We start from the raw sequence: 16977 nt of genomic DNA on the forward strand, positions 1-16977 counted from the left end.
TTGTGACTTACCTATTATCTAGGTACCCTGAACCTGTTGATTTGATTTCTTTAATGGAAATGTTGGCAAGCAAACATCTGCCTCATGAGTCCTTATTTTAACATGGCGGAGAATTGGCCATCTCACATCTTCTGGGTCGAAAATTTCTCAGCCAGATATTAGAAATACAAAATGTTACCCTCCTGAAATGCAGCCAAATTTAAATCTGTCACAAGGATGTCAACTAGTTTAAAATGGACTAATACTGAGTTGAGCTAGGAAAGCTATTATCCAATTGCAGAATCCAGGTGTATTTGAAGCTATAATATACTTGAACAGACTGTCCTTTTTCCATTGAGATAAACATAATTCATGTTCCTCTTCAAGATTAAGTATCTGATAACATTCTCCAAAACAACGCTAATAGTGTGGACTCTTAAATCAATGGGGTTTGTTTTAAAGATCTCTGCCACAGCTAACAACTTCACCTTCTGCATGTATACCTGTGGAAAAAATGAAGCCACATACTGTCCTCTAGTCCTTAATCTCAATTCTTGACTCCTGCTCTTCATATTATACTTCCCTATAATCATTTAATCAACCATGATTATCAGTAAAGATTGTCAGTGAAATTATATGTGAAAGTGTTTAAAATGACAGCCTTGACTGAAAACAGCTTGGGCCTCAAAAGCAATTTGTCAGTTCTTGAACTATGGTAATCCTAGGTACAAGGAAATTCCAATGTGATTCTAAAGTAAAAATTTTCACATTCAAGTATATTATAGCCGCATTCTCTATAGGAATCTAGATCTTTGAGGCTATCATTCCATGAGTCTTCTTTTTATAAGATGAGGTATATTGCCCACTAGCCTCCTAGATTTTTCTAGGCTTAAATCTGTAGCAGGTAATTGACTAATCTTAACCAAGGTGAGGGAATGGGTTCACTCTACAGATGGATGGGGATGCGGTAACTGAGATACCATGAAATAAAGACAGAACACATAGATGCTGCCCCACCCACCAGCTCTGAAACAAAAGGTAGCCCATGCTTGCCTTCTTTATACAAGAACACATCAAAGAAATTCTATGGAAAGTTTCCCACCAGGATAGAGGTGGGGGCAGGTAAGCTGCTGGGTTCCTCGATCTCCAGTGCTGAGACCATTAGCAGAGCTGAGGGGGAATTCGCTTGTACTTGGGAGATCTTACCCAGTGGGACTGCCGCAGGAAGTTCCAGTACTAGACCTACCCTCTCACTGGCTCCAATGCTGAAAAAAGTTCCTCTTGCATTTTATGGATGGCTTCCTGCAGACCTTAGGGTCTTTATAAAGAGTTGGACCCTGAGCATTAATAGTGAAATGACAGGGCTTTGGAAACACTGAGGTAAATTACAAAACTCTAACAAATCTTTATCTGAACCCTAAGTCTCCATGCTAAGTGTTTCCCCCTTCTCACTGGCTCTACTTCCAGTGAAATATCAAGCACTTGATAGACGGTCATCTATATACATAGAGCAATACTAGTATGAGCAATGTGATTCTGCAACCTGTACACAGAAAAATGAGAAATTATACACTTGAATCAAATGGGGTATATGTCAATATTACTGTCATGTGTAATAAAGAACTGAAATAAACAGCAATTAGAGCCAATTTTTTGCCTCTACTTGGTACTTTCTTAGTAAAACTTGGACCTTTATACTTGTATGCTTAAAGCCAATTAAAGGGAAAATGTTTGATTTTTTTAAGTTCACTTATAGTGTCCTTGCTTTTGATCGAGTCAAACTTAGTTTTCCTATAAAATGCTTTGAACTAAGTACCTCAGACACACAATAAAAGTATGCATTATAAACTTGAGGATACAATAAAGAATAAACATTGCCTTAGTAAATGATTTTGGATTCTCCATTCGGAGGTGCTTATCACATCACAATAATTATCCAAAGACTCTTCGAGGAAACAAAGAATCTGGCAAAAATTTGAATTGGGCTAAACAAATGTGCTAATCCAGCTCTTAAATAGGCAACTTTTCTACTGGGGAAAACATGTGACAAACACAAATTGTGAGTCTTGTGGAATGCTCTAATATCATACTCTGACAACTAGTATGTCCATACTATGCTATGCTGATGAACTTCTGAACATCCAGCTGCTAAGACCACTTGCAGACTTGCAAGTCTCTAGAAGGACTTGCAGTACTACCATCATACTCATGGTTATGGCTGATACAATATAAGAACTGGATATTAACAATCCATTAATCTTTGCCACTAAGATTTTCAAATAACAATGTTACTTTGATATGAAAAGCTCTTATGCTTCAGTGTTCAAAGACATATCAGTTTCCATTTGTATTACAACTAGGTCCTTAACAAGCTTTCTACTTGAGCATGTTACTTATTGCAACCAATTTGCTAGGATCATTGTTATGGTTAGATATGTGGCATTCCCCCAAAAGCTCATGTGTGAGACATGCACAGATTTAGAGGTGAAATGATGTGTTTGAGAGCCGTAATCCAATCATGTGCGACCGATTAGATTAACTGACCCTAGGATGTGGGTCATTTGCTTTTGGGATATTTTATATTGTGAGCTGAGCTTAGTCTGTTTCCTGGTGTGATGTCTTAAGCCACTTCCACATTTCCTCCACCATGATCAGTCTTGCCTCAAACTCCATAGAGTGGAGCCACCCATCTATGGGTTGAGACTTTTGAAATTGTGAGCCCCGAATAAATCTTTAATTGTTCTTGACAAGTCTCTTTGGTCACAGGGGTGAAAAAGCTGACTAAAACACATGTAAACAATTGTTAACATTTTTCTGAATAACTTTCAACCTTTATAGTACTAACAGTTTTTCCAAAATGTGAAAACCTAATTCATTGGTTTCCTATGTTGCTTATTACAGCCCCATATTTCCTACTTGAGAAATGTGACTGATCACTGACTGTTCCAATGGAAACTGACTCATGTGTAAGGTACTTTTTAGAATTGAATAAAGTACTAAATAGTTGTCTTCTGGACAACTACTTAAGCGCTGATAAAATACAAGTTCATCTAAAGTTTCTTAGGATTGTAAAGTAACTAGACTATAGTTTTCATTCTCGATTTTCATTGCATTGAATACTTGAGCAAAATTTCTACCAGAACAACGTAAAACCATGAATGCTTCACAATTATGTTTATTGTATTAGCAATGTTTTTAAATTTAAACAAAACAAATAGAATTAAGAACAAATTGTGATCTCAATAGGCAAAGAAAAGGCTTTAATAAAATTTTTTACTAAAAACTGCAGAAACTAACAGAGAAAGGAATTTTTTCCACAAACACAACATGTGACAAACCCAAAGCCAACATCCCCTTAAAGGGGGAAAAGCAAAGCCTTTCCTCTATTCTAGGAATAAGCCAAGAATGTCCACTCTCTCCATTCCTAGTCAATATAGTACTTGACAGCTTGGCCAGAATCACTGGGCAAGAGAAGGAAATAAAAGGGATACAAATATGAAAGTCAAACTGTCACTGTCAAACTGTCACTGTCTGCAGATATGGGTACTTTACCAGCTCTAAAAGCTTATATTTTTCTAAGGAATTTGCCAAAGTAGCAGAATATAAAATCATTGGTATAAAGCAGAGAGATTGGTTTTTTTAATACTCACTGAAATTTCTTAAATCTCATCAGAGCATAATGAAAGTCAACAGCAAGAAACTGCAGAAATAATATAAATTGAAGAATATACTTTTAGATGAGCTGCAGATCATGGAAGTCAGAATCGATAATGGGGTGTTTCCATTTTCAGACTCTACAGGACATAGAAGCAGTTAAAAGGAAACTCATAGCTAAACCTTCGTTAGGTTATTTGAGATCTGATTTTTCTATGGATGCATCTAAAAGGATTTAGTAAAACAAATGAGGCCCAGATCAGTGGTGCATGCCTGTAATCCCAGCAGCTCAAAAGGCTGAGGCAGGAGGATCACGAGTTCAAAGCCAGCCTGAGCAATGGTGAGGCTTTAAGCAACTTGGTGAGACCCTACCTCTAAATATAATACAAAACAGGACTTGGATGTGGTTCAGTGGCTGAGCGCCTCAGTTCAATACCTAGTACCCCAAAAGTGTGAACCATATGACTTAGTAGGAAAGATCAGAAATAAGAGACTGAAAGAAACGGAGGATCAATAAATTATTCCTCTTGGCTAAAGGCTTCTTTCTTCAATCTGAACCAAATATTAGAAGTAGAAATAAAAGGGATATTGCAATAGATACCACTGAGGGTCATTAAGGAAATCCAGAGGATCAATATTAGAATTTTTCAAAATATCCCCTAAACAAAAATCTAGAAACTGACAAACTTCTAGAAACATGGTCTACCAAGATTGAACCAAGATATAAAAAGCCCAAGTTAAATTTCTCCCAAGAGAGCTGAAGTGGGGAGAGTTAAACATGAAAAAGGGAAGAAAGGTGGAGGACGGAGGTGGCAGTGCCCTGGCAGAGGAGCAGAAGGGGGGTGGAGATAATGCTTCTGAGTATGCTGCTCCTGCTCCTCCAAGTGCTGCTCAGCCCCCTGTCAATCGGGGCTGAATCCCCACAGGATAAGTTCATGAGTACCAACAATCAAAGCTACATAGATATCACAGGTCACTGACATGGACAGTCTCAATACTGCAACTGCTACTGGGCTCTTGGCATCCCAGTGTCTAGGTTACTGCCTCTGCTCATAGGAAACCATGGGCTGGCCGGCGTTTTTGAGTCTCCTAGGAACATTGTTGAGTTCCAGCTGGTGTGAACCAACATTCTGAGTTTGCTGTTCTGCATTTGCTACCATCGCTAAGCCAATCACCACCTTCATGGCAACATGAAATCAACCTGATCATTTACCAGGAAGCCCACAATCGGTGGGCACTGCCACTTTATTTCAGGTTTTTGCCAAACTGGTTTCTACTATAAGTGGTAAAATTACCTCCAACCCCTCCCCCACCATACAGTGCCTTCCAGGTACAGCAACAACAGCCGCCACCTCAGTGTGGGCCACCAGGCGCCAATCCCACCAGGGGATCTCTGGGCCGAGCAGCCCCTTGTCTGGGCCCAGTAGATGCAGCACAAGACGCCTAAGAATTGTTGATCCCAAGCACTCTGTGCCAACTGAGTAGCCATTAAAGCCCCTAGAATGGAGCCTAGTAGTCAGCCTGGGGATCTAGACCTAGGGTCCTTCATGGACAAGGATTCAGAATATGACTCCTCCTCTGAGCATGCAGCACACTTCCCAGATGTGTAACCTAGACCACCATGACAATGACCTCAGAGTTTGAGGCTCATTGATACTCTGGGCCGATAGACTTCTGTGACGGCTGTCATCTAAGGCCTCCTGGCAATGAGGAAGTGCTCTGCCATTCCTCTGAAAAGCAGGCTCAAGAGCCTGGGCACATTCACATGCCACAGCTCCCCACAAGCATGCTGCTCAACACCATCGATGAGCAAGACTTCTAGAAAAGTGGCTCCTCCAGCTAGACTATGCTCTGCCTGCACCCAGGGACTTGGCAAAGCAACCAGTCAGGGAGATCCAAGATAAACTTGTACTTTCAGAGATAGTACAGCTACTTTCCTCTGCTTTTTTCCTACATCTCCAGGTAGTTTGGGGTACAGATGCCTCTTCCCAAAAGTGTTTAGGAGAGCTAAGAAGTCGGTTCCATGACTCGCTCCTCATCCTCGCCTTGTCTTCCCCCTTTTCAAGTCATATCTCTCCTGCTTTGGTCAGATGTGTTTTTAAAAGCTCCCAAGCAAGGGGACTGGGACTGTGACCTGGACTGTGACCTGACATAATTCTTGGTGATATTGTGGATTTCTGCTCTAGACGTAGTTTGAAAACTTCGTCTCAGTCCATATATAGACAAATCCAAGGCTGCAAGGTGAATGTTCAACATTAATTTTGGTTTTGTGGAATCCAAAGTGGTCTATACACAATGACTTTGAGTGACCTATAATGTGTCTGTGTGAACCCCATGCCCTATTTTCCTTGAAGATACTTGGAATAACAACCATCCTGTTCACCTTAACCAAACATTTGAAACATGGCCTTAAGGTTATTTTGTGTTTAATGAACAAATGTCTGTACTCAGTGTATCTGGCAGCATTGTCAACAGCAGTCCCCTGTGTTTGAGATGCTGCACTCGAGGCAGAGGTTACACTCTGCTCATCAACTGCACACTGCTCCAAGGACACTTGGAGACCTATATTGTAATTCTGGTTAATGGAAGTGTGCTCTGTAGCTTCTTTCTACTACTCTTGTCTTCAGTCTCAGCACCCAGAGGATGTCTACAACTTCTTGGGACAGAAGGGAAAAGTAGAATTCCAGAAAGAAGCTTGATTGGCTCTTTGACAAGCTTGGACTTGCAGTGATCCAGACAGACTATCCAGAATTTCCAGGAGGTATTGGCAGATGCCACAGTGCCATAGCACTGTCCTTTGCCAAGTAAAATGGACACAGGCTGGCATGTGTACCAGAGCACAGCAGCCTCAGATACCTGCCTTCCACCTTCCTTTTGAAATCGCAACTCGCTGAAGGGTCTCCAAGGAGAACAAATTCTACCAAAATGAATCCTTCATTCAACTGATCAGATGGATAAATCTGACCCTCAAGTTTCTTTCCCCAGCAGGGAGCTGGTCTGAGTATTCACTACTGGCTTCACTGCACTGACTTACCCTGAAGTTCTAAGCCCAGCAAGCCCTCTGCTTCTTAAGTAGTGAGCACTATCTGGCCACAGCTGCTGGAGGCTTCCCTGCTGAGAGGGAAATGGGGAATTCAAGAAATAGTCAGGAGGTCAGAAACTTAGTTGAGTCTGGTCTTCCACATGACTGAGAAAGGGTTGGAGGGTTTGCAACAGTCCAAAGACTGGCAAATGCTAACACATTCCTGGGAGGCACATCACTATTTTGGTTATTGTGAATGCCCTACTTGAAGCAGTAAGATTCAGCTGGTCAGATTTTCATTTTTTTTTTTTGAGCAGCCTTAGTGATGCATTTCCTGTGCTATGATTGTTCTGAAGTTGGTGCCTCTAACCACTTTGAGGAGGCCTGAATAAAAAGTTTAATAGCCTGCCAACAAAGAAAAGTCAACTATTTCAGGAGGATAAGCTAAGGGGATTATGGTCAAGACTAGACTTTTTTTGACCTTGAGACAAGCTCTTGCCAAAAAGACTAAGTGCTCTACCACTTAGCTACCTTGCCTAGCACCCATGAGGCCCCGAGTTTAAGCCTCAGTACCACACATAACCACAAAAAGCACCCAAGACTAGACGGATTCTCAGCCAAATTTTATTAGGCTTTTAAAGGTCTAATGTGGATGCTCCTCGGGCTAATTTATAAGATAGAAAGGGCAAGAACTCTTTCAAACGTTTTCTATGAAACCAGCATTATATTGATCCTAAAACCTAATAAGGATCAATCAAACTACAAATATCCTTGACAAACAGATGCAGAAAATACTCAATACTTGCAGTCAAATTCAATAACATCAAAAAAAAAAAATACACCATGATAAAGATGTTATTCCAGGGATGCAAGTTTGGTTTAACATTCAAATCAATACAACACATAAATGGAATTGGGAGGGGGGGGAAAAATTACATGGTTATTTCATAACATGCATCCCTTTGATAAAATTCATCCCTTCATGATAGAAATTACGAATAAACTACTTAAAAAACATACCTAAACATCATAATGGCTATGATAAACTTATAGCCAACATACTGTTCAATGTACGAATGGAGAAAAAATTGCTTCTAAAATCAGGAGCAAGACTAGTACCATATCCTATTTGACATGGTACTGAAGCAAGTAGGTAAAAGTATGGATAGGAAAGGAGGAAGTTGAGTAATCTGTTTTGCAGATGATTCCATACCTAGAAAACCCTGAGGAGTCCACCATAAATCTTTTAACTGATCAATTCTGCAAAGGTAGCAGGATACAAAAATCACCATGCAGTAATCAGGAGCTTTCTTACATATCAACAATTTGCTGAGAAATAAAGGAATATGATCCCATTCATAATAGCGCCTCCTGATACTCTCCCAGAGAAGGGAACCCAAAGCTGGTATCCGTGGGAGGGGTTTGCCCCTTTATAGGAAGAGGTATATGAAATCTGACCAAAAGGCAGGAAAAAAGCCACCTGGGGGTACTCCTGTGTTGAGGAGCGATTTCCCCCGGAGGTATCAGTAACCTTGAGGAAGGGGAAGGTGCTCTGGAGGTGTTAGCACTTCATTTCCTTCTCTTGGAACTAGCACTCATCTTCTCTACCAGATCACTTACTATCTACACTGGCTACCTGTCTCTTGCTACTGTCTTATTCCCAAAAATTAAGCCTCAGAATAAACATAACTAAGGAAAGTCAAAGATCTTCACTCAATGCTCCCCAATATTTTTGTAAAGAAACTGGAAACAATACAAGATGGAAAACTATGCCTTTTACCCGGGTTTGTTTCAATTCCCAACAAAACAATGACATTCTCTACAGAACTCAAATGCATCGAAGCGTAAAAGACCCGAATTGCCAAAGCAATCTTGGGCAAAAAGACTATTGTGATGCCTCTGTTAAACTATAGAGCCATTGTAACAGCATGATTTTTCACACTAAATAGACATCTAGACCAAAGGAATAGAGGACCCGGGAATAAACCACAGCCATCTGTTTTTGTTAATGAACGAACCAGAAACATACATTGGAGAAGACACGCTTCAGCTCCTAGTGCTGGGAAAACTCTACTTCTACCTGTAGACTACTGAAACAGAATCTCACCCTGTACAAAAACCAATCCAAAATGGATCAAATACCTTTAAGACAAAACCTCAACTACTTGGAGGAAAACGGGAAATGCTTTAAGATAACGAGTATAAGATGGCAGAGTGGAGTTAGGCAGTGACTTCAACCCCTCCAAAGCCCAGAGAAGCAGTGAAGGAACAGCTGGTTGGACAGGTGGGTGAAGGTAAATGCCTCAAGATTAAATACTGGACAGTCTTGAGAAATTGAAGAGAACATGAGGTTCAGTTTTTTTCTTGCAAAGCACCTCAAATTTTACTCATGGTACAAAAAGTAATGACACACTAGTACAGAAACACACAGCTTATAGCTCATCCTTTAAAACCAGAAGATAAGTGAAAAGTCAGCAGATTCTTATTTTCACTAATAAAAAATAAAACTAAAGTACACAGGGGAATTGAACTTTTTTTTTTTTTTCCTTTCCAGAGATGTGACATAAGTTCTCTGGTCAGTATTAAACAATGTAGTAAACCACAGCTGACACATGACCAGTAAAGCTGTCCACAGCCGCTGCCTCATGCCGAGTTAGACCAATGAAAACCATCTTGGCAAGAGATTGTGATGGGAAGAAATGGCAGTCTTTGTTTACCCTAATAAACACAAACAACTGGCTTACACAGAAAGGGTTTTAAGCCAACATGCACAAACACACCTGACATGCCATGACGCAGGGTCACTTCAGCCTATTACAGCACACAGCAGACATTCACTGGTGCTGCTGAAACAAGTTCACCAACATGAAAAGCATTTTTACCTTTTAAAGCACTCGTGACTGAAAAGCACATAGCATATAATCCTTTGATCTTTAGGTGGATAATCGTGGAAGTTCCAAGATCAAAAGAAGACAGTGTTACAAGGACCGTGTAAAAGACTAGGAGTTGACTTTCACACATACCTTTTAGGTAAAGGATATCCTCTTGGTGGACCCCACAGCCAGACAAGCTGTGATCAGAGGAGACACAAATAGGACAGGCAGCTGGCTCCAGTAGCTCCCTAGATAAATACTCCCAAACAAAAACACCATTGAAGGACTGAAACTATGACCCATGTTTTTTTTTTTTAAAAAAAAAAAAAAAAAAGTCTGCACAAAGGACTCATGCAAAGCCTGCTGGGAAGAGGAGGGTTCATGGTTGTGGTTATGCACACCAACATGTAGCGGGGAAGGGCCCCCAGGTGGAATGGCTGACCTGGGCCTGATGCCAGGAGCCTGACCCAAGCACCTGAGGTGACTAATTGGGGAGGGGAAGAACACTAATACAAGATGGTGTGTCAGGAGAAGTGGGTCCAAAGGTCAGGTCATGTTTCTGACCTGTCAATACTTAACACAAACTAAGGGCTGCAGAACAGTCTGAGATGGAAGCTTCTGTCATTAGCTGTAGTCTGAGTCTATCGGACTGATGTCCAGAATGTTCCTGTTCACTACCTGGACGTGGGACCTAGTGCCGCAGATTGTTCTGGGAAGCTGGCATAGAAGATGACTTGCACAATGAAGTCGCCGCTAAGCCACTGCTTAAGTCCAGTCCCCCGGCTTCCTTTTCTGCTCTTTAGTCCAGAAACACTTCTTTAAAAGCCAGAAAATCCGTCAATGTAAGCAGCATGTCGCATATGTCACCAGCCACTTCATCTTGATGGTGCTGTAATGTAGCTGTGAAAGTCGCCATGTTAAATCGGGACTCCGCTCCAGCAGCTGTTCTTCAATATACTTTTCCACCAGAGAAATATATTAGTTAAAAATGATTTATTCTCTTTATCTTCAAACTCCTGGTAGTACTTGTCCATGAAGTTTCTCTGTAATAACTGGAACTCATCCATGAAATGTCCTTGAGATATCCAACCACAGCATCAAATTCTGCATCGCATGCAGAGAAGGACAGCACAAAGCTCTCTTCCTCTGGGGCGTCCATCGCTACCGCGCCAGCAGCCACCTGCGCGGGCAAACGGGCCTGTTGGCCTCCTATCCCACTCGCGGCCCTGGGCCCAGCCTCCGTCCTGCTCTGCGGAGCCTATAGCTGCACCGAGAGCATGGCAGCCCGCCAGCCGGGAGGACGCCTCGCCGCCCAGGCCACAGGCCACCCACGGCCTCGGCGCTCAGCGCTCAACCAGGAGGCCCAGCCTCAGGCTCCTGGCCAGTTTCACACCAGCTGGGCCTCCTCACCCAAAGAGGCCACCGCAGCCACCTCCTCAGATCCAGACGTCGGTTACCGACCTGAAGCTCAGTTCTTAGAGCAGAAAATAAGGACAGAATTACCTCCAAATCAGGACCAGGGTGAGTGGAGAGGGAGAGGCAAGAGGGGAGGAAAATCACATAAGCTCACTTCCTTAACGGCTGGAAAGAAATGCAAACCAAACTAAAACATGACAAGAAAGCAATCGGGGAAGGAAATCAAACAACACACTGTGGACATGCCAGACATGACATCCATTTTGAGTCCAGAGCTGACCAGCCTTTCCAGGAAAAAAATCAACACGGCTTATCCCCTACTTCCAGATCACAAAATTGGGACATACCACTGCAGAGGTAATTCCATTCTAGAAGGAACTTCTAGAGATCTCTACTAGATGAAAACTTACTGAAACTTTCACCATGGACAAGGGGGAATGAGGTGGAACAAACCCAGGAGCTGGTCACTTCCAGGAAGTGCTGGCCTAACAGAGCCCTGCATAGTCTCCATGGGAACTTGGGCAGAGATGGGAGGGGATGCCCATGATTTATTGCCAAGGTCAGTGAGGGGTTATTACATCCAGGAAAAACTACCAGTCCTTCCTTGCTAAGGGGAAATTTAGAAGAGGAAGATTAATGGAATTAACTATAAACCTTGTCTCTTAAATATCTGAGCCACAACTATTACTACTTCTCTCCTACTACTTGGAGTTCCCTTCACTCAGTTGTCAACATTGCAAATAATTTTGGCTTTCCTGTAGTGAGTGACTCAAACCTTCATATCTGAGCAGGATGAACCCGTGGTAATATCATTTTGAGAATGTTATACATTATAGTAACAGTGGGGCAGTGGAGTACCAGACAATGTTCAAGTATATGACCTGGTTTTGGTACATGTTTAATAGTCTTCCCTGTGTCTACTACATAAAGGCAACCTTTCATCTTCCCCACTAATCAAGGCCAGTTGGTGCTGGTGGTATGACTCAACAGTTGGTCTGACATAGCTGTCGTCAGGATACTGTGGACTACTGTTTAACTTGCAGCTCAATGGGATCCTTGTCCTCTTGACCAGAGTGAACCACTTTTGAAAACCAGGAACTCCAAATCTGAGTCGAGGGCTTCAGGGGCAGGAAGTAAGTTTTCTAGTGGCTCATTTGAGAATGAGATTGTTTCAACCCCTTTGTTCCTACTTCAAATTTGTCCAATTGGATACCTTAGCATTATTTTGAGCATCATAACTAAATGCACATACTACAGCATCAAAGATGGTTCTAGCCTTTTTTGAAATGTTGTCTGAGCTGCTTTATGTGTTTAGAAAGTTAAACAGGCCAGCTGCTTCCAGTTGGTGAGATAATGAAATGCCATCAGTGAATTCCAACGTTGTAATCTCTACATGGCATTTTGTATAGGACGTCCTACTTTCTTTATACTACAGGCAAGGGTTCCAACTTGTCATAGATCAGATGTTCTTGAGGCCCCCAAAGGAGTGCTGGCCAAGGATCTGGACAATAAAGGCAAATTCACACCCTGAAAAAGTACACCTAACAAATATGAAGTACTGGCTCCAAGAGGCCCGCTGTAGTCAACTAGCCATCAAGCAGCCTCTTGGAAGAGTAATATATCTGGGTTTCAGCATTGATGGGTTGGACGCTGAAATGTGGCAGCAGTAGCCAGTCAAGTTTGGCCAGTCAGCTACTGATTGGGCCCACACATGGTCTTCTTCAATGTCTTGCCACTCCATACAATAACCCATTATACCAGTCCTGAGGTGATCATTGAAGGCTTACTAGTGGCTCTATTAGTTGCACTACTTCAGCTACTTTGTTCCAGTACCTCTTCTGGAAGGTGGCTTCCTACAGATGATTCAGACCCAACTCCCATCTTCCCTATGCCCCTCTCCCAGACCTCCTAATCTAGTCTTGGAGACCCTGACCAGAGCAAGAAGATGCCTCTGCCCAGAGACTTCAACTGATTCTTATCTTGGGTGCCTCATGGGAAATATACAAACAGGTATAGTAACCAAAATTCTTTCAAATTCTTCACTTTCCTGAATGCATCTGCCATTCTTCTTGGGCCAGGACTTGCCAACACTTCTATACACAGTTCTGGCCTTTTCCTCCATCTGGCTGTGTAAGGAAGACTGGTGCAAATGTTAGATGACCTGAGTCATGGATACCTGCTCATGTAACTTACACCTGTTGCTCCTGTTTTTATCCTAGACAAATTACTGCAGTCTTAAAAGACTACTGGACCCATCTGACTTTATGATGTGATGGGTAAGATGAACCCAATTCATAAATGGATAGTTCTAGATACATAATTGTTTGCTCCATGAACCAAATTCCAGGAGTTATTTCTCAAGACCTATGTAGTTCCATGAGCTCCATCCTTCATCTTTTCCCACCAGTAGTAACTCCAACACAAGTCTGCCAGTTATGAAGACATAAATATCACTACTAATAACAGCCTGGACCTGCTAAAATTTTTCTTGCTCTGGATCCATGCAAAATTTGAAGTCTGACTTCTGGCTTATGGGCCAAAGCAGAATTCTTACACAAATACTGTTACCAGCAGAATCAAAGGTTCACCAGGCCTTATTAACAGGCACAAGGTCTTTTTTCTTAGTGCAGACACCCTGGTATAACCTTTACCATTGGACCTATAAAATACTAAAGCAGTAGGTGCCTGAAAATTCTTAAGGTTTGCCTTGCACTATCCATAGCATGCTTCCCTGTGGCCTTCACTACACAAATCACCTCTTGCTGAACCCCTACCATCAACATACCATGGATAGATCACTGTTCTATGGACTAACCTATAGTACATGGCAGGATAGTTAAAATTTTCCTGAAACAAGTGGTAATTTTTCTGTCCCATAGAAAAATAGTTGTCGTCCCACTTGGGATGCTTTTATTTTACTATTTTGGTGGGGAGGGCCATTTCAGGCCAGAAATGTCATGAAGATGACAGTATAATAATTCTAACTAAATACTAGCTCACAAGAGAAATGACCACTGGATGGGGGTGTAGAACAAGAATACAGCGAGTTCTCCAACACTATTCTACCTGTACTCTAGAGTCCTTACTTCAGTGGAACTATGCAGAAATACCATATTCATGATATCAATATCAACTCAAACTGTTCAACAATCTTTTTAATGTCTTGGTAGTCATTTCACCCATAGTACAATGGCCTGGGTAAATGACCATGGGTAACTTTGGAGAACTAGAGTAATGACTATGGTATGATAGGCATGGCTTTTCAAGGTCCTTCTACTTAGTGATTCAGTTTAATCTTTAATGAGTTCTAGATACAAAGAACAGATTCAGAAAACAAGAGATTGGTCATGCCAATGAAGTTACATTCTTGCACCTTCTGATCTTCTCTTTTATTATAAATGGTAAGCAGTCTTGCTGGCCGCCCATCTTTATGTTGTTCATTTCCCAGCTTAGTACTCCATTTACTAATTCCACAATCCTGGATTGAGCCTTCTTGATATTCCCTTTTGACCTTGCCAGTTCTTAACCCCAAGAAGTTATCCATGAACTTGACAGTGCCCAAAAGACAGCACTTATGACCCCATCATACTCCAGTTATCAATGTACCTATGTCTGACTGCCTCTGCTGCCATGAGTTATAATTGGCAGAGAATTGCCAGTGAACTATTTAATGGTGTTGGTGCCCATGTCCACAGATCATTCATGAAGGCAGTTGAGACTGTTATGACTTAATTCTCCAAAGCATCTTCTGTCTTTGCATAACATGTTATAATGTATGTTACAATATGCCCCTTCCATTTCTTCTTCCTTATAGAACAACCTAAGCATTTTTGCTTTGCCAACCACTAGCTAGCTATTGCCACTTTTTTTTTTCATACCCTAGCAGTGAGTTTGTTCCATTTCCTAGGATCCTTGCCAGGGTAATAAACCCCATGTCCCGAGAAAGTGCCTCCCAAAGTTCAACTAACTTTTTTACTTGGTCTTAACAATCTAGTCCCCTTGACTGATCCTCAAAATCCAATCCTAAGGATTCTTTTCTCTTGCCAGCATGCTCATGAATTCTAAAACTGATTCCATTATATGCTTACTGATCAGCCCTCCTTATCTCCTTAACCCTGCTTATCAGGCTGGCAGCCAGGAAGGAAGATGAAAGCAATAGCAACTACTGAAGAGGATACTTTGTCTCACTAAAGTGGGGTTTTTTTTTGTTTGTTTTTGCTAAGGAAAGTCCAAAGCATTTGGACAGTTCCCCCCCTCCCCCGCTTCCCACAAGGCGGTCACTTCCTTCATTTCCCTTCATTGAGTCAATAACTTGCCAGGCCACATTCTCTCATGGGTGGTGTTGCCATACCTAGTAGGCATGCAGATCAGTCTTCCAGTACACTACAAATTTTATTAGAATAAGCAGTTTTAGCAGAATTCCAATTGCTAACACTAATTCAATCTTTTAGTTTGTAGGATTTACTTTCTAAAAAACTGAATATAAAGTATATAATAACATAAGCCTCCTAGCTCGGTGTTTGTTGAAAACTTAAGTAACTTTTGTATGTGTCTCAGGTTTACATATATAAAACATGAACAATAATACTTGATGTCAGGATACTTGGAAGAACTGCATTAGAAGTGCTAGAAAAACGTGCTTATTACTGGTGTCATTGTCATTGCTGGTTGTCTTTGTGGTTCAACTATCCTCTGATCCTGACAAATATCTTCTTAGTATTTGAGTTTACAACTCTAAAAGTTGGGCCTAATATCTGACTTCTTGAGTTTCACAAACGGGAAGTGGTCCTCCATATTTAAACAATGCCTCCATGAGTATGAGAGGAAAGAAGTAGCAATTATTTCATCTTAGCTCCTATCTTTAGGATTTGAAAAATCCTCTCCCGGATCTGCTTAGTCCGGACAGAATACACAATGGGATTGAGGATTGGGGGAATGAGGAGATAAAAGTTGGCCAGCAAGGTGTGGATTGGAGGAGGCACTTGGTGACCAAACCTGTGAATGAGGGAGGAGACGGCAATGGGAACGTAGAAGATCAGGATGGCACTAATGTGAGAACCACATGTCCCCAGGGTTTTAAGTCTGGCCTCAGGGGTGGCCAGCCCCATCACAGCCCTGAAAATCATCACATAGGAAGCAGCAATAGCCACAGAGTCCACAATCAATACCAGAAAACCAATGGTCAGTCCATAGACATTGTTGATTCTGCTGTCACCACATGCCAAGGTGACCACAGCCATGTGTTCACAGTAGGAGTGGGAGATGATATGAGTTTTGTAAAGAGGTAGCCGCAGGCGGATCATCAAAGGTAGAGGTCCGATGTAAAGAACTCCTCGGAGGAGAGCAGCCAGCCCCAAACGACCCACCACTGAGTGGGTGAGCACTGTAGTGTGACGTAGTGGGTTGCAGATGGCTACATAGCGATCAAAAGCCATGGCAAGGAAGATGCCTGACTCAACAGTGGCAAAGCAGTGAATAAGGAACATCTGGCTCAAGCAGGCATCCAGGCCAATGTTGCCAGCACCAAACCAGAAGATTCCCAGAAGCTTGGGTATAGTAGAAGTGGACAGAACCAGGTCAATAATAGCCAGCATGCACAAGAAGAAGTACATGGGCTGATGCAGGCTACGTTCTACCCTTACCACGGCCAGGATGGTGATATTCCCCACCACAGCCACCAGGTACATGGAGCCAAAGGGGATTGAGAGCCAAATTTGCAGGGACTCCAGACCTGGTATGCCCAGGAGCTGGAAGGAGCTAGGCACTGAGCAGACATTATGAAAGGTGAGCATGGCTATTCATAAAAGAATCTTCTCATTTGTGCCCTAAAATGCAGCAGGACATTTTCCCCTGGAAGAAAAAGATGATAGTTTTCTTAGGTCATGTAGCAAAAAAAAAAAAAAATCAACTAGATAAAACTCTAAACAGTAAGTTTAAGAAACCAAAGTATCCTACACTCACAAATGCCTTTTGCACTACAATGAATTTAACTCAAATATTTGAAATGCATATTTTGTAGCATGACCCTCAAGG

At 41.9% G+C, this 16977-nt stretch overlaps 1 protein-coding gene and 2 pseudogenes across 1 annotated transcript; 1 reads left to right on the plus strand and 2 right to left on the minus strand.

The window, feature by feature from the left end:
• Positions 1-4484: 4484 nt before the first annotated feature.
• On the plus strand, positions 4485-5455 carry LOC113191275 (WW domain binding protein 1-like; annotated as a pseudogene).
• Positions 5456-10219: 4764 nt separating this feature from the next.
• On the minus strand, positions 10220-10687 carry LOC113191386 (ADP-ribosylation factor-like protein 2-binding protein pseudogene; annotated as a pseudogene).
• A 5095-nt stretch (positions 10688-15782) lies between these two features.
• On the minus strand, positions 15783-16736 carry LOC113191357 (olfactory receptor 52M1). Its single transcript, XM_026401070.2, has one exon. It carries the CDS (start codon positions 16734-16736, stop codon positions 15783-15785), a length of 954 nt encoding a protein of 317 aa, XP_026256855.1.
• Positions 16737-16977: the final 241 nt, after the last annotated feature.

Source organism: Urocitellus parryii, chromosome 4 (assembly GCF_045843805.1).
Source record: "Urocitellus parryii isolate mUroPar1 chromosome 4, mUroPar1.hap1, whole genome shotgun sequence".
NCBI classification, from domain to species: Eukaryota; Metazoa; Chordata; class Mammalia; order Rodentia; family Sciuridae; genus Urocitellus; species Urocitellus parryii.